Source organism: Phascolarctos cinereus, unplaced genomic scaffold (assembly GCF_003287225.1).
Source record: "Phascolarctos cinereus isolate Bilbo 61053 unplaced genomic scaffold, phaCin_HiC Scaffold_5;HRSCAF=322, whole genome shotgun sequence".
Lineage (NCBI taxonomy): Eukaryota > Metazoa > Chordata > Mammalia > Diprotodontia > Phascolarctidae > Phascolarctos > Phascolarctos cinereus.
The window spans coordinates 278,516,006-278,534,277 of NW_027555958.1; the positions used below are offsets into that span (position 1 = coordinate 278,516,006).

Consider the following 18,272-nt stretch of genomic DNA (forward strand, 5'->3'; position numbering starts at 1 on the left):
TTCAGTTTGGTATGCAGCCTGATACCTCTTCTCTCCCACACTTTCTCTCAAACCCTCCCAAACCCTGAGCCAGCTCTGGCAATACATGCATCAGTTTCATCATTTATGCTCCACAATGATGTCATGTTTTCCCAGTCACCTATGGAGTAAAGCAGGATGGTGTGTTTTCCCCCATGCTTTTCAACATGATGTTTTCTGCAATGTTGTCAGATGCCTTCAACAAGGATGAAAAAGGTATCATGATAAGCTTCTATACCAATAATAAACTATTTAAGTTGAAAAGGTTACAAGCTAAGACCAAAGTGGAAAGGGAGTTGATGTGTGACTGATGATTGTGCACTCAATGTAGCTTCTGAGGCTGAGATGCAACAGAGTATTGATTGATTCTCTGCTCCGTTAATTTTGTCCTGACAATCAACACCAAGAAAACAGAAGTTCTGCACCAGACAGCACCAAACCATCCATATGTGGAATCATTGGTCACAATAAATGGAGAAATTTTGAATGCTGTAGATAAGTTTACTTACCTTGATGGTACACTTTCCAGTGCTATCCAAGGATATTAATTTCATAAGGAAGAAGAACATGATTGGTGGGGACAATGATGATGATGGGTCCCATAGCCATCTTACTTGGTACTGAAATTCCTGACTAGAACTATTAGAGCATATCACTTTCCATTACTCACGGGAAGAGAATGAATGTAGTCCACTGAACAATCTCTACAACTTGAGATTCTCTGGGTATATGATTTTATTGTTTTTAAATCAATCAACAGCATTTATTAAGCACCTGCTACATTTCAGGCACTATGCTAAGCACTGGGAACACAAAGAATGACAAAATAAAGTCCCTGCTCTCAAAGAGTTCAAAAGAGAGACAATATGTTAATAATTATGTGCAAACAAGATATATACTGAATAAATACAAGAAACATTGTAAAGTTAGGAATGACAAGATTTAGCAACAGATTGGATATGTGGGGTGAGTTTGAGTGAGGAGTTAAAGATGATACTAGGGGTAGTTAGGTGACACAGTGGTTACAGCATGGCTCTGGAGTCATGAGGACCTGAGTTCAAAACTAGCCTCAGACATTTGACACTTCCTAACTGTATGACCCTGGACAAGTCACCTAACCCCAACTGCCTCACCCAAAAAAAAAATGACACTGAAACTATGAGTCTGAGTAATAAGGAGATTTGTGGCACACTCAAATGTAATTAAATTCAGAAGAGAGAAGTGTTCGGAGAGAAAGATAATTAGTTTTGTTTTGGCTATGTTGAACTTGAGATTTCTATAGGATATCCAATTTGAGATGTTTAAGAGTCAGTTGGTAATATAAGACTGGAGGTTAGGAAAGAGATAACGGCTAGATAAGTAGCTCTGGGAATCATTGGCATAGAGAAAAACATTGATGTTACTAATCGTGATAGCAGAGGAGAAGAAGGCTAAGGATAGATCCTTTGGGGCCATCTCCAGTTGGGAGGTATAACCTGGAGGAAGATCCAACAAAGGAGACTGAGGAGTGATCAGACAGATAGGAGAACCAGAGCAGAGCAGTGTCATGAAAATCTAGAGGAGAGATTATTCAGAGTCAGAGGCTACAGAGAGGTCAAGAAGAATGAAGATTAAGAAAAGGCCATTAGAGTTGAAAATTAAAAATCATCGGTAAGTTTGAAAAGAACAATTTTGGTTGAATGATGTGGTCAGATCATGAAAGAAGAGGATGTAGGAAGCCAAATGTAGCTGGCTTTCTAAGGAGTATAGCCATGAAGCTATATAGTATAGCTGGCTAGTATAGCTAGCCAGCAAGAACATTCAGATCAAATCAATATTTTATTTTTTTGTTTATTAAGGATAGAGGAGTTACGGGCCTCTTTGTAGGCAGCAGAGAAAGCACTCAGTAGGTGGGAAATCATTGATCGGTGAGAGAGAAGAAATGAAAGAAGAGAGTGTTCTGCTGGAGAGGATGGGATGAAATTCTATTTGTTTAGGTAATTCACTGGAGACTATTATACTAGGCTACATGTGGCAGTCCCACTGTCATTCTTGGTGAAAAGTTTTTTATATATATATAGTTTATTGATTTCATAGGAATGCAGAAAATATGCTTAGAATGGCATGCAAATGCAGAGGAAATCCCTAAACATCTAGCTGAAGCCAGTCATGGGCTTTCATCCCAGTCCTCTTATCTTTCTTCACTAATTTAAATGTAATTAGTCAGTGAGTAAAAATACATGACTCAAAAATATTTGATTAACTTACTTCTGTGACAAAATATAAGATCAATAAGGTAAATTAACAGGATTACAAATGATTCCACTGAACTTAAAGGGAACTTGGGATGTTTGGCCCTTCAAGGCTCTTCTTGAGGGAGGAGTTTCCATTTTACTGTTGTATCCAGCTCTTCTTCAAAATCTCCAAGCTCCTGATCCTTTGACAACTCTAGAAAGACCTAAAAAATGGGGAGGAAAGGAAGGAGATAAAAAAAGATTGAGAAAAAAGAAATGGCAAGTTGATTTCTGTACTCCAAATGAATGGGAAGAGACTATAAAGCACATTAAAATTGCCTGGCAATATAGCATACCTGTTCCAAAGTGGACTGAGAGAGGCTGTATTCATCCAGGTTGAAGGTATGTTTAGCTGCACAAGAATAAATTTCATATTAGACTATTACCACATATATTTCATTCATTATTTAGAAGTCAGAGTACAACATAAATGGCAAATAGAAATCATTCGAGCATTTGGTGGTCAAAGCTTCAGGAGTCAAATACTTAGCCAGTAGCCCTGTTTGCTAGAAAGTGGAAGCCTAGGGCAAAAAGAAACCTAAATCCCTGTTATCTTAATCAGGGAAACCCTCGTGCACGTGGAGGAAGCACCATGTAAAAGCACATGCTCTAGACACCAAAGTTCTAAATCCTATTTTGAACTAAGGACAGCTTAATACTGCATATTCATTAGTAGAAGTTCTGCTGAGGAAGTAGGCATAACAATTTGCTTCCTATTTTAATGACTTCTCAGTTCCTAGTCATCCCAGCCTAAAGCACCAATATCTTGCACATACTCCCTCCTCCTAAATATTCACCTTTATTCTTTTCATCTCTATCTCTCCCCAGTCTTATTCCAGGTGGTTCATTAATCAATTAACCCATACCATTGCACCCTTTGGAATATCCCTCCTTTAATGATAAATTCCCCTACGAACTCGAACTTTTCAAATGACATTATGCTTAGAAAATAGACCATGATCCACAAAGGCTTATAGGTTGAGGACACCAAGAAACAATGAAGATGCTCCTGGAAGAGGAAGTAGGGCAGGACAGGAAAGAGGAGGGGCATTGCTGGGTGGCTAATAAGTTAGGGAGAATGCTAATTTCTCATTTTAACTAATTTTTTGTGCTAACATGGTACTACTCTCAGTTGTCTCTGCCTACTGAAGAAATGCAAATGCTATCAGTGTTCTTTAAATTTAGGTGTACTAGGTAAAGCTCCTATTCTCCTACCCTTGTTGTGGCTCCATCTTTAAAAAAAATATGTATATAGTACTTACTATGTACCAAGCAATATACCAAGCACTTCATAATTTTGTATTATCTGATCCTGACAACAATCTTGTGAGGTAGATATTATTATTATCTCCATTTTACAAATGAGGAAACTGAGACAAATAGAGGTTAATTGATTTGCACAGGGTAACACAGCTAGTAAGTTCCTGAGACTGGATTTGAAGTTAGGTCTTCCTAACTCCAGGCCCAGCAGTCTATCTACTCTACCAACTTGCTGTTCCAGGTCTCAATCCTGTTAAGATCATTTTATTACTTTTTTCATTCAAATTTAGAGAATTCACCCCAAATGTTCACGTGGACTATTTGTGTCCAGCCTGTGGTAGAGCATTCCAAGCTTGCATTGATCTGAGCAGCCACAGTCAGATACATTGTAACTTGACTCTAGCATAGCAATGTCATTTTGGTCCTCTTCAACAATGAAGGATGACAACCAACCAACTTTTTTCATGAGTTGGTTCCTGATTCGTGGTCTCCCTCTACATTTATCCGGAAAAACCTTTTGGCAACCTGATCTCTCAATTCTTCTGTATTCTCAACTCTAATGACCACTTTCACCCCACTGAAGCCATGTCTGACACAGCTACACCTTAGAATTCACAGTATAGTACACCTCCAAGAACAAGATCTTTGAAATACTGTTCTTTAATCACAGACTTCTTATTTTTTTATTATTCTACTTTAAATGAATTATTCACATTTATCATGACCTTTGGTTTCTTGAACTATTCCCATTCCCCTAATCCAGGGGTGGAGAACCTTCAGCCCCCTAGGTCTTTAAGTGCAGCCCTTTGACTGACTCCAAACTCATTGAACAAATCCCATTAATAAAAGGATTTGTTCTGTAAAACTTGGACTCAGTCAAAAGGCCACACCCAAGGACCTAGAAGGCTACATGTGGCCTTGAGGACACAAGTTCTCCACTCAGGACCTAACCCATCTTCTTCATTCTGGTTTTTTTCACTGAGACCAAATCTTGACTATCCTCTTCTGCTCACCGCAGTTAACATGTAAGTAGCTTCTGCAATAGAGTCCTTTGTACTTCTTCCCTTCTCCTTCTGTCAGACAAGGAATCTTCATCCCTAAAGAATTGCTGTTGATTTCTGTAATCCAGAAGCAGAGCTAATGAAACTTCTTAGAGAAAACCTTTGGCAATAAAGCTTTAGTTCCCACCTCCCTAAAGAAATTACTCTCTCTAAGGTAGGTATTCTTAACTTGGTGTGCATGAACTTAGTTTTTTTTTTTAATTTAGTAATTGTATTTTAATGTAATTTATTTCCTTTGTCATCCTGTGCATTTTGTTCTACGCATTTAAAAATATTCTGTAGTCTTCACAGACAAAGCAGTCCATGATAAAAAAAAAAAAAAAGATTTAAAACTACTGTTCTAGGGCATCTAGTTATCTCCTAACTACTAAATACAGAGGCCCCTTTCAGGTTCATCATCCTTGATCTTTCTGCATAATTTGGCACTCTTGGGTCCTGCTAGATACTAGATACTTTCTTTCTTCAGAGGCTGCTGAGATAGTACACTCTTCTGGTTCTCAGGCCTTTAATCAATCCTTTCTCTTCCTTGGATCCTTAACTTCTTATCAACTTAATTCAGGAAATCCTCTTGGGGTCTATTGTCAGCCCCTTCACTTTTCTCTGTCTTCTTTCTTCTCTATCTCATTCATTCTACTAGGAATAAATATCACACTACTATGCAAGTCAAGCGAACAAATATTTGCTAAGCACCTACTATGTGCCAAGCACAACACTAAGTGCTAAAGACAAATATACTTACTGCTCCTAAGGATCTCATAGTCTAATTAAGAAGATAATTTGCAAACAACTATGTATAAACAAGATGTGTACAGGAAAAATTGGAAATAATCTCTGAGGAAATGGACTAGCATTAAGCTAGGATTTTATAGCTGAGACTTAAAGGAATCCTGGGGGAAGGAAGATGAGAAAGAGAGATGAAGAGGGAACGAATTCCAGGAATAATGCACAAAATGCCTGGTATGGAGAAAGTATGTTTTTCAGGGGAACTGCAAAGAGGACCGTATCACTGAATTGAGCAGAGCACATGGAGGGGGAATAAGACGTAAGAAGAGTATAAAGGTACACATAAATCAGGTTACAAAGGGCTTAAAAAGCCAAATGGGAAAACGGGATTTTATATTTGATTGTGGGGTTAACAGGGAGTCACTGGAGTTTATTGAATAGGGGTGGAGTGTGTGTGTGTGTGTGTGTGTGTGTGTGTGTGTGTGAGAGAGAGAGAGAGAGAGAGAGAGAGAGAGAGAGAGAGTTAGACCTGTGCTTTAGGAAGATCACTTTGATAAATGAGTGAAGAATAGCCTGGAGTTGGGAGAGACTTGAGGCAGGGGGACCAACCAGCAGGTTATCATGATAGCAAAGGAGTGGGGTGATAAGGGCTTACACCAATGTGGCTGCAGTATCAGAGGAGAAGAGGGGAAATTTAAAAGATTTACAGCACTTTGTATGAGTTTTCTCCTTTTATCCTAACAATAACATTTCTATAGTGCTTTAAAATTAGAAAAGTACTTTGTAAATATTATGTCATTTTATCTCATAACAACCCTAGGAAGTACTATTATTATCCCCATTTTACAGATGAAGAAACTGAGGCAGACAGAGGGTAAGTGACTTGCTTGGGGTGTTCAGGCTCTTCTCTGAGAGAGGATTTAAACTCAAGTCTTACTGATTCCAGGTCCAATGCTCTATCCACAGTACCACTTAGCTGCTTCATTTCTTCTTTGGAAATACAAGATCTTGTTCTCAAACTCTACCTACTAGACATTTGTTTACTTCAGATATATGCCCTTTCCTTATGAAGCCAATTCTTTCAATAATGAAAATATCACTAGGTGTTGCTAAGATCTCCAGTTTTTTGCCCAGGATTTTATGCTTCAATATTCTTCTATTTAGTTATTTGTATGGATGTATTCCACTGAGCACCCAGGCCATAAGGTAGCCAATATAAGTAGTGCTAAGGGCAGGCAAGACAGTAATCTGCAAACTATGAATAAATAGCTTGACTTAGATTCTTTTGCAAAATTTGAGAATGTATTACTAAAAAGATTGTTGAGTGAACATGAAGAAGAGGAACAATAGTCACAGAAAGTTGGCATGGCCTCTTCAGGAATGGGCCATGTCATTTTCGTTTTTTTTGCCAGAGTTGCCAAACTAATAAATTAGGGGAATACTGTAAGTAATTAAATGATCAAAAGCAAACCATTTTTTAAAATCCCCCCAAAATTAAAAAAGCGAAATATTCAATAAAATCTATTACATAATCCTTCTGGAGAAGAATAAGAGGGGGACCAGATGATAGCACTGTTAGATAGAGTTAGAACTGGGTGACTAGCAAATCTGAAGAAAAATTATTGATGATTTCATGTCAGTTTGGAAGGTGGTGTCCAAAGAAGGGTCTAAAGTTTTTATGCTTTACCCTATACTGCTTAGCATATTCTTCAGTTGCTAGAAAAAAAAGAAAGCTTTCTTAACACTTATCAAATTTGAAGATGAAACAAAGTTGGGAGAAATAGCTAACACAATATGGCTGACCAGGGATGGAGTGCACCAATATCCAAAAAGATCTTGACAAATTGGAATATTGGTTGAAATAAACTAAGAAGAAATTTAGTGGTGATTGACATCCTACACTTGTGTACCAAAAATCAACTTCATGAATATGAGAATAGGAAGGCATGTTTAGTAGAAGTCCAGATGAAAAAAAAAGCTGATGGTTTTAATGATTTGATATGTGAGTCAAGAGCATGATCTGGTGACCAGGAACGCTCACGTAATCTTAGGCTATATTAAGAGAGACTTTGTCCAGGAATAATGATCATCCTGCTGTGCTCTGACATTGTCCAACTACATTAAGAGCAGATGTCATTCCTGTGTGCCACATTTTTAAAACAATATTGATATGATGGAGAATATAAAGTGGAAGACAACCAGAATGGTGAAGGGACATACTTTCATGTCATATGAAGATTGATTAAAGGAAAGAAGAATATTTATCCCTGAGAACAGAAGGCAATTGGAATATTTGACATCGAGGAAAGTTTAAACTTATTCTTATTGGGCCTAGAAAGCTGAACCAACGGGGGGAAATTGCAAACAGGAAGATGTAATCTTGATGTAAAGAACAACTTACTGACAACTTGAACTACCTAAAAGTAGAAAGAGCTACTTAGGGAAGTAGGGGGTTCTTCCTTGTGGCAGGCTTCTATCATAAGCTAGATGACCACTTGTTATGTTGTAGGAGGGATTATTTCTCAAGTATCGGTTGGAGAATGTGGTCACTGAGATACCTCCTCACTCTGAAATTCCATGATTGTAGGGGTACAGACATTTGCCTAGGAGATGACACTGATTTGTGGAGGAATATTTAGGGATAGGAAAAGGCAACACTGCTAGAAGGAATACTTTTATTATCAATTAGTATAAATGTAAATAGAATTTATTGACAGAAAATTCTTCTCTTCCTTGGGATACAGGTGACATCTGTGATAAGTTGAGTCGTATGTTACAGTAAGAAATGGCACAAAGCCTCGGTTAACACACAGGAAATGAAATAATCAAGTTTTATCTAGATCATATAAAAACTTTGTCTGGACTCAGAGGTCTTGAGGGAATATGCCATTTGATAGAGAGTTATTCCTTACCTTAAAGTTATAAACATATTCACAGAGTCATGGTTATAAATTCCAAGCTAAAATTCTGCAACTTTCTTTGTTCCAATGTCCTAAAACTGGTCAACTACAAGAATGGATATTGCTTTTACAAGGTAATTTTCAAGTTGTTTATTATATTATTTTGTCACAATGACTGAAACATTGATTAATTTCTAGTTCTGACACTTTGTGCTATGTGACTTGAAGGTTTTTAAAAAAAATTATTACTATGACCTTGACAAACACAAACAAAAATGAAATTTTCCCCCCACACAAAATAAAATAGGAAAATTGGACTGCAAAAGAAAACACAAATCTCTGCCATAATCTCTATAGCATGTTTAAAAAACATTTTAATATCCTCTGACCATTTATCTATTAGAAAACTGTGTATGTTATTAATACTTACATTAATTCCCTATGTATTTTGGATATCCAAATATATTTGGATATTTTGCATATCAGAGAAATTTGCTGCAAATATTTTCCTCCAGTTAACTATTTCCTTTCTAATTCTCTATATGATTTTGGATGAATCACTTAACTACTGCATCTCAGTTTCATCAACATTAAAATGATGATAATAACACATGTGGCCTACTTCACAGGATACTTGTTAGAAAAAAAATACTTTAAAAAATCTCAATATAAAGGTTATAAACAGTTTTTAAAAAGAAAAAAAGCAAGCTATCAATAGCTAAATAAAAATGATGCTCCACATCACTAATAATTAAACAAATCCAAATTAAAATGACTTTACAGTCCTACCTCACATCTGTTCAGATTAGCAAAGGTGATAAAAAAAAAAAAGAGGAAAATGACAACTGCTAGAGGATCTACAAAAAACAAAAACAGGTATATCAATGCCCAGTTGGTGGATCTGTGAAGTGGATCTGTATTCTGGAAAACAATTTGGAGTTGTATCCGAAAGTCACTGAATGGCACATACCTTTTGACCCAACAGAACTATTACTGGGTACATACCTCAAAACAATCCAAGAAAGAACAAAAATTCCATATTCAGAAAAGAAAAACCCATTTATCACAGCAAATTTGGTTATAGCACAAAGCTGAAAACAAAGTGGGCACCCATTAATTAGAGAAGGGCTAAACAAATTATTATATATGAATGTAATGGTATCATTGTACTGTAAGAAATTATGAAAAGGAGAGATTTCGAGAAACCTAAAAGGACTTGCATGAGCTGATAGAGTGTAGTAAGCAGAACCAAGAGAATAATTTACAGAGTGATTACAATATTGTAAAGAAAACAACTGTGAAAAGACAAGATTTATGATCAACGTAATAACCAGTTATAACTCCAGAAGACTGATGATGAGTCATGCTTTCCATCTCTTAGTAGAGATGTGATGGACTATAAGTGCATAATGGGACATATTTTCAGCACAGCAAGTGGATGACTATGACTTACTTGTTACAAAGGAGAGCTTTTATTTTAGGGTAGAGATGAGTGAGTTAGGGAGGGAAGTGAGAGGAAGTAATAGTAATACCAAAAATAAAAAGAGAAATACAAAGAAAGAAAGAAAAGAGGAAAGAAAGAAAGGAGGAGGGAAAGAAAAAAAGAAGGAAGGAAGGAGTATTGAAAAAATATTACAAAACTAAACAAAAGAGAGCAGAAAGGAGTTCAAAAGGAAGCATCCACAAGGGGACTCCTTGTGAAATTTAGTGTGGAACTACCACATTAATTTTTAAATATACAAAAAAGTGTATTCATTTGGGGGGGGAGTAGAAAGACTTTAAAAAGTTTTAGGAATTTTGGATTATTATTGTTATTATATCACACTATTGTTTTTTAGTTTTGGCATCATCTGCTATGTAGAATGTCATTTTCAAAGTTGCCTTTGAAATCTTACCTGCCTCTAATTTGGAAAAGGCTTGAGACAGAGGTTGAACATCTTCCATAGGCAACTTATATACCATCAAAGAGGAATACCTTAGATGGGAGAAAATAAAAATTTGTTCCTTAGTTTTAAAGTTGCAAATTACTATTTTCTTTCAAATAAACAACACTACTGGAAATAATTTTCCATTTTCAGTAAAAAATTTTGGTCTTATATACTAAAGTTCAGTCATGTCCAACTCTTCATGACTCCATTTGGGGTTTTCTCGGCAAAGATACTGGAGTGGTTTGCCATTTCCTTCTCTAGCTCATTTTACAGATGAAGAAACTGAGGCAACAGGGTCAAGTGACTTGCCAAGGGCCGCACAGCTAATAAGTGTCTGAGGTCAAATTGGAACTCAAGAAGATGAGTCTTCCTGACTCCAGGCCATGCACTCTATCCACTGTGCCACCTAGCTATTCATATACTAACTACAAAGTATAAATCTAAAGCCATTCATTCACATTTAGAATTTCATAGGCATTGGGTCTCTCCTTCTCTCTTTCCTAAGACATCTTCCTTACCTTCCTCCCAACCTGGAGTTCACTTGACTTGACTTCTCTAAACCCTAAGATGGGCACCCTACCTATATCTCCCTCCCAGTAAGTACCCTGGGAAATTTTCCCTGCTTTCAAACTACTACCACACCATACTATCTCCCTGCCTACAGCCTCCCTTTCCTCCACTTCCCCCACAAAACCCCACTACTTTCTGAAGACAATGAAAATGTGACAGAACTCCAATTAAGCTACAATAAGACTTTGATGGACTATTATAGTAACTTGCAGAACAACATAGTAGGAAAAACCCTGTAGTCAAGAGAAGTAAGTAGAATCACAGTCCCCTGCAGAATGGTTATAAGAGAACTTGAGATTGATTAGGGGTGCGGAGTTTGGCTGTATAACAAGAGACTGACCAATGAAACCTCAGTCCTACAACTATGTACATATGTGAGTTGGCTTCTGAAAGTGCCATGATATATAATAAAGAAGGCCAGCTCTCCATTTTGAAACATGAGCTGGTATGACTATTTCTGGTCAACAAGCTACATGTTAAGAAAATGGACTTTTGATTGCCTTCTGAGCCAAAACTGAGAACTAAGTATGCTTTTTTTTTTTTGGCTAGGCAGTGGGGTTAAGTGGCTTGCCCAGGGTCACACAGCTAGAAAGTGTCAAGCGTCAGATTTGAACTCAGGTCCTCCTGACCCCAGGGCCAGTGCTCTATTCACTGCACCACTTAGCTGCCCCCTGAGTATGCTTTCTAAAAGCACCAACTAGCTCTGTCTCGCTCTCTCTTTCTCTCTCTCTCTCTCTCTCTCTCTCTCTCTCTCTCTCTCTCTCTCTCTGTTTATTTTTCAGCCATGCTCAGTCTTCAGATGTTAGGTTAGTAATTCAAAACAGATTGTTTAGGTAACAAAATTGTCTTTCTTTATTTTTTTTTTAAATTTTGACTATTTCAACTTTTCCTGTCAATCAATCAATAAACATTTATGTGTCTGCTATATGCCAGGCACTTTGCTAAGTGCTAGAGATAAAAAAAAAAAAGAGGCAAAAGACAGTCTTTGCTCTCAAGGAGCTTACAATCTATACTCCTTCCTTCAACCAATTAATAAACAAGCAATTATTAAGTAACTATGTGAAAGGCTTTATTCTAAGAGCTGGGAACACAGACATAAATAGAATTGCCCTCAAGGAGCTTCTATTCTACTTCTCCATTTTCTGAGTATTAAAAGACACTAATGGTATGGTTTGCTTAGTAGCTAGTGTTCTCAAAGGGAAAACTTGCCTGTAACTTTTGCCTTCAGTAGTTCCATAATCACCTTTTAGAAACAACAATTTATTCCTTTCTTTATTCCCAGGGGAGCTAAACATTCCAGTTCCTATTATCTATCTCTTCCTCAGGAATCAAGCTGTGCTAAAATTTATAGTAAAGCAAGGAAAGCTAACTTTTTCCAACACAGGAAAAAGTTTCCTTACCTTTCTTGCCGAGCAGCCCTTGGAAAAAGCTTCAAAATCTCAGCATGTAGGGGTGTTATTTGCCCAGGTTCTTTCACTTTTATTTCTAGTAAATAATCCTTGCCAAATTTGCTTTTCAGATGTTGAATAGAACCAATACATCTAGGACCCAAAAATCAGGAACATAAAGGAGATAGAGACAGAGACAGAGACAGACAGACAGACAGACAGACAGACACAGACAGACAGAGACACAGAGAGAGACAGAGAGAGACAAGTTGAAAATAATCTATTTCTACTTAATCTATTGCTATAGATTGCTATTATTCTTTGAATAATTAGTGTTGAGGGGGAAAGGAAGAAGGGAGATAGAGCCTCATTATTAAACCAGACCAACAGATCCAACAGCTCATGAAATTGAGTAGGGGAGCAGAAGACCCCCTCCACAGGAATACTCTTTTCCCCACAGTGTTAAGCCTTTGCTTGTGAAGTTGTAATGGGATATTCACCCACCGTAGTTGTCCTGACACTATGATGGCCACCCGGTCACACACAGCCTCAGCCTCTGCCATGTACTGTGTCGTCAGGATAGCACCATTCTCTTTGCTCTTAATGGTTGCTCGAATAGTCTGCCTGGAGTGAAGCCAAGGAAATTCTTGTAATTATTGGAAGCACATTGATGTTTCTGCAAAACTTGGCAAAAGAAAAATGAATTTGTCTGGGGAATTCAGAACAGATAAAAGGGAAAATGATTCTGTAGAGAAAGATGGCAGGGCAGCAAGAGACCAAGCAAGTTGTGTTCCTCCTCTCTAACTAGATGCAGGAATTGAAGGAAAGAAAAATAATGAATGACATATTCTAAGATTAGGCAAAATTTGAAATTAAAAGAGAGAAGCATTGAATTAATCAATAAATAATAAAAATTAAAATAAATTAATAAGACGGAAGACCTGCGGAATATAATAAAATCCTTGAAGAATATACTGGAACTTTAGGTGGGTTATTTATCTCAAATAAGAACTTGGTAGGAAATGGCAAAGAATCTTTTGGTGCTAAATATTGATTTTCCTAGAGCTGATCACTTGGAGTGCATGAGGAACTTTTAAGGTTTAATTATAATAAGACCAACTAAAGGATGAAAATCCAATCAGATCTCTTGCTACTAGGGCTGAGGTCTATAATTCTTCTCACCACATTTGCTGCTGCCCCTCTGAGTCCATCCCAATTGATGGTTCATCCAGAAGTACAATGGCAGGATTTCCCAGGATACTCAGTGCAAAACGCAGCTGCAATGAAGACAATTGCTGTTTGTGATTAGCCTTGCCATGGTGGTGCTTAGAAAAACATCAAGCACAATACATACCTTTTGATTTATGCCTGGTGACAGTTGATTGACTGGAAATTTCATGTGTTCTTGAAGTGTGAGAGCATCTGCTAATCTGATAGAAAATACACTGAATGTGTTATCAAGCTCTGGGCCCTTGGTGGACATTGGGAGAAGGTGCCCATGAAAGAGAGTACAGTTATCCCTTCCACGTCACAGAGGTTAGGGGAACAGTGCCTCCTGTAATCTGGAAACTCAACATAAAATGTTTTGGCCCTCCCTTCATACCGGAGAAGAAGTCTGAATTATTATGGTATTAAAAGATAAAAGATATTAATATTATACATATATTTTATACATTTCAGAGTTTCTAAACTTTTTTAGTGTCATCTGTCAGCCTTCTGTCTGTGGATTCCACAAAACTCCCCCCAAATTCTCATTTAATTTCTTTTACCTACCCACGATTTATCAAAACCATGATGGGGAAAGTTGTGATGTGGAAGGCATAACTGTAACTAGAATTGTTGATTATGATCATTCTGAAAATCCCAGTTCTGGATATCAGAAAGTAGGCTCATTTGGGCACAGGACAGTTCTGGTGCCTCCTAGAAGCCTTGCAATAAAAGGCCAAGTTTGGCCCAGTGGTCTACTTTTATAAGGTTTTCAGTGTGAGTATTTATACCTTAGACATGTACGGCCTTTCAGCTAAGAATGGTTTCCACATTTTTAAATAAAGCTTTATTGTATTTAAAAAATATTTTAAAAATCCTTAGCTCATGGGGAAACAGACCACATTTGGCCCTTAGACTGTAGTATGTTGACCTTTGGAATAGGTTTTTGGCTTTGAAATTTGCTACTTATGTGGTTGCTCATGTCTAAGGTATACGTACTCACACTGAAAATTTAACAATCAACTTTTTAGCTTATCCCAGGACACCTTTGATTCTATCCCAGCTCCAATGCTGATGATCCATGATTTGTGGGGAATATCTTTACGAATCTCCATACCTGATTGCATGTAAAAGAATAACCACACTTTTTCCTAGAGAGAACTAGTATGGGTTCTCTCTGCTCCCTACCGTGAAATCATAACTGTGGCATCGTCCTTATCCATCCCTTTCACTGCAGCATATATCTCCAGGTGTTCTCTCACGGTTACATTTTTCCACAATGAGTTTTCCTGAGCACAGTAGCCAAGGAACTGGAGCATGCCATCTCTTTGTTGACTCATGTGGGCACCGCTCCTTTTCAGCACCACCTGCACAACAGAGCCCTTTTTCAGATCATATGTGTAAAATATATGAACACACATTTCAGCAATATATTCTGTATGATCCACATCTGAATAAAGAATAAGTTTCTAATAATTTAGCTATGGTGAAAGGATGAGAGAGAATAATCGAATGAATACTAGTGTATGTAAAGGCAGAGAAAGTATCTACCGAAAAATGCCTCTTCTCATAGTGTCCCTCACTTCACCATGACAGATGTCCCTTAGATTTCTTATCCTGAAGGGAAGGGAAAGAGAAAGGAATACAGATTTGTATAGTACCTACTATATGCCAGGCACTGTGCTAAGTACTTTAAAAAAATATTATCTCATTTGATCTGTTACCTGGCTGCCTTCTTGAAGCTCAGACCTCCATGATTCTATCATTTAGTGACTAAATTCCTGGTTCTTAATCTCTTTATCTCCTGCCCTAGTTACTTTAACTTTCTCTGCCTTGCTTCCAAACAGCTAGAATCTGACCTTCTTAACACTTACTACTAATCTCCTTGGACGGTCCCCCCCCCCCAAAAAAAAACAAATCACTGGTGTGCTCTGACTCTGCAGGGATTATTATTCTCAGTCCTGGACACTCACTAGACAGACCTTTCTTCACAGTACCATAGCCATTCTCCCTGCCCTTTTCCCTCAGATTGACTCTCCTCTCTGGCTTGCCCAGCTACCACCTAAGGCCTGGTTCTAACAATTGGGGGTGTATGTCCAGAAGACAGACCATTGTTACAATGCATGTATTTGCAAAAAATTGGAGATAGAGAAAAGGATCTTCCTCTCCTTTAAAAGCCATCATCAGCGTCAACACCATACAGTTAATGAACCCAGCATTTTTAGAAGTTGACTATGATAGGAAATGGGTTTATAAAGAAGCTTAAAGAACTGTCTTTATTCTTAAAGTGCACACAATATAATTAGGAAGGTAGAACACAAAGATAAATAACATGCTAAGTGCCAAATGAGTGGAATGGACCTTGAATACTATACTGGTCTGGATATAAACTACACTAATCCCCATCATCTAGATTATATAAAATCTAAGCATGGGCTGTAATTGATATTCTTTTTGTAGTAATATATGTAGATGTATGGACAGCTAGGTGTTGCTGTGGAGAGAGTGCTGGGCCTGAAGTCAGGAAGACTCATCTTCCTGAGTTCAAATCTGGCCTCAGACACTTATTAGTGGGCAAGTCACTTGACCCTGTTTGCCTCTGTTTCCTCATCTGTCCAATGAGCTGGAGAGGGAAATGGAAAATCATTCCAGTATCTTTGCCAAGGAAACTCCAAATGGGGTCACAAAGGGTCAGACATGACTGAAAAATAACAGAACAGTAACAAGCATATATCTTTGCCTGTCAAAGTGATTCTCTTTCTTCAAGATTTAGACCAGGCTTATAAATATCTTCAGTTTTCTGATTCCTCAAGCTCAAAGTTCTTCTCAATTTTTTTCTGCAGCATTTGTCTAGATTTCTCCTGTGCTCCCATCATGTTCAACCCTATGTTATTCTTTTTCTTTTTTGCACATTAGTCATGTTTTAAAGAAGAATTAGAACCAATAGGAGGAACCATAAGAAAGAAGAAAAAAACAAATATACATACATACATACATATGTTGCTGGGGAAAAAAGCACTGATTTATATATCATATAACATCATATACACGTGTCTATGTGTGTTGTCAAGGAGGTATGAATGTTAAAGATTGGAATTTGCTAGTCAGAACAGAAATCATCCAGTGATTCTATCCCCAACTCCCCAGAAGAGTTCCACTGATTGTGGCCAGTAGGGTCTGGACTTTTACAAGTTAGCCTCTACCATTCTAACAGAGGCAGTTGATATCATACGAGAGGGGTAGTTCAGGAACAAGTGTGATGGCAGTGAGGTGAATGCACGGGCATCAGAGTGGCACATGCAAGGGTAGCTGCCACAATCAGGAGCAATGCTGGGGATTTGGAAAGAATCTGTTCAGTAGGTAGCACCAGCCATAAGCTTCACAGCCTCAGAGTCTAGAAATGGAACCACGCATATAAATCAAGGAGGGCATAGACACAACAGGAGGGAACCTGTCACTGAAACTCTCTTTGTTCTGCACACTGTCAGTGATTCCTGCAATTTTCCTTCTCCCCTTTCTCTTTTCCCAACCCCTAGAAGAGCATATGCCTATTCTCCAAATATCATTTTCATAAAACTATGTTTGTCTTTCTCTTTACACTATCTTTTAAGTATGAAAAAATGTGGTTAATCACTATAGTACTGATCCATGTGTATCCTTGCTCAAACACAGCAGAAAGAGGTCATGAGGGAGTCCCCAAGAGGCAGATTTACAACTGTAGTATTTTACTAGAGTAAATTTTCTCTGGCTGGGTGCATGAGCTGTATAAATAAAATCATTCATTTTTACAACTTCCTCCAACAGGAAAAAAAAAAAAGAAACTTGGACCTAGATCTTTCTAGGCAAATGAATAAGCAATTTGGCTGAGGGAGACTGTGATCAGCCAGATGAAACTGGAAGGCATTGCACTACCTTGACCACTTCTTTTACAATGTTTCCTGTAGCTCTGTTTGAAAGGGAAACAATTCTAAAAGAGTGGAGCAACACCGCTCATACAACCATGGGGCAAGTTAAGTCACAGCTATGCTTATCCAGGGCAATGTAGAGTAATTCCATCTTATCTCCATGTGTGTTTGTGTTATGTATGTGTGTGTATGATAGCGAAGTTAAAGAAAAACAAAGACACATCCTTATCTTTGCCTGTCAAAATGATTCTCTCTCTTCAAGATTTAGGCCAGGTTTATGAATATCTTCGGTTCTCTGATTCCTCAAGTTCAAAGTTCTTCTCAATTTTTTTCTGCAGCATTTGTCTAGATTTCTCCTGTGCTCCCATCATGTTCAACCCTATGTTATTCTTTTTCTTTTTTTGCGCATTAGTCATGTTTTAAAGAAGAATTAGAACCAATAGGAGGAACCATGTGAAAGAAGAAACAAAACAAAACAGAAAATTAAGAGAAGAGCAAATACTACACTTCGATCTGTACTCAGACTCCATAGTTCTTTTTCTGGATGTGGACAGCATTTTCCATCATGAGACTTTTGGAGATGTCTTAGATCCTTGCATTGCTGAGAAGAGCTATGTTATTCTTGTCTTTATATGTGTTATACCCCTTTTTGAGGATAAAGATGTTGTCTTTTTCTTCTCTATAGCTCTAACAGATAGCACATTGTCTTGTATTGTGTGGGTGCTTAATAAATGTTTATTGAATTGCATGGTGATCTTATTTGTTCTCATGGCTACTACTATCACCTCTATTTCTATGTATCTATTTCCAACCTGATTTCTGCTGAAATATAAGCTGCTTGCCTGATTGATATTCCCACTTGGATATACTGTTCTTACCTCATTTTCCATCTATCTAAAATCAAACTAATTACCTTTTGCTTAAAGTCAACTCCCCTTTATTACTTTGTTATTTCTGTCAGTGATACTCTTATTTCTTCCAGGTACCCATGATCAAGATCTTGGAGTCAATCTTGATTCTTTCTCCTCTGTCACCATCCC

General features: G+C 37.6%; 1 protein-coding gene across 1 annotated transcript in view; it reads right to left on the reverse strand.

Annotated features, from left to right (window-relative positions):
• Window positions 1-735: 735 nt before the first annotated feature.
• LOC110219296 (ATP-binding cassette sub-family A member 10-like) overlaps window positions 736-18,272 on the reverse strand; it is a 149,849-nt gene continuing 132,312 nt past the window's right edge. The window contains 8 exon segments of the mRNA XM_078155886.1: window positions 736-2,455; window positions 2,588-2,643; window positions 10,131-10,210; window positions 12,134-12,274; window positions 12,626-12,745; window positions 13,304-13,398; window positions 13,476-13,551; window positions 14,516-14,694. Coding sequence (XP_078012012.1) covers window positions 2,357-2,455; window positions 2,588-2,643; window positions 10,131-10,210; window positions 12,134-12,274; window positions 12,626-12,745; window positions 13,304-13,398; window positions 13,476-13,551; window positions 14,516-14,694 — 846 coding nt within the window. The 3' untranslated portion in view covers window positions 736-2,356.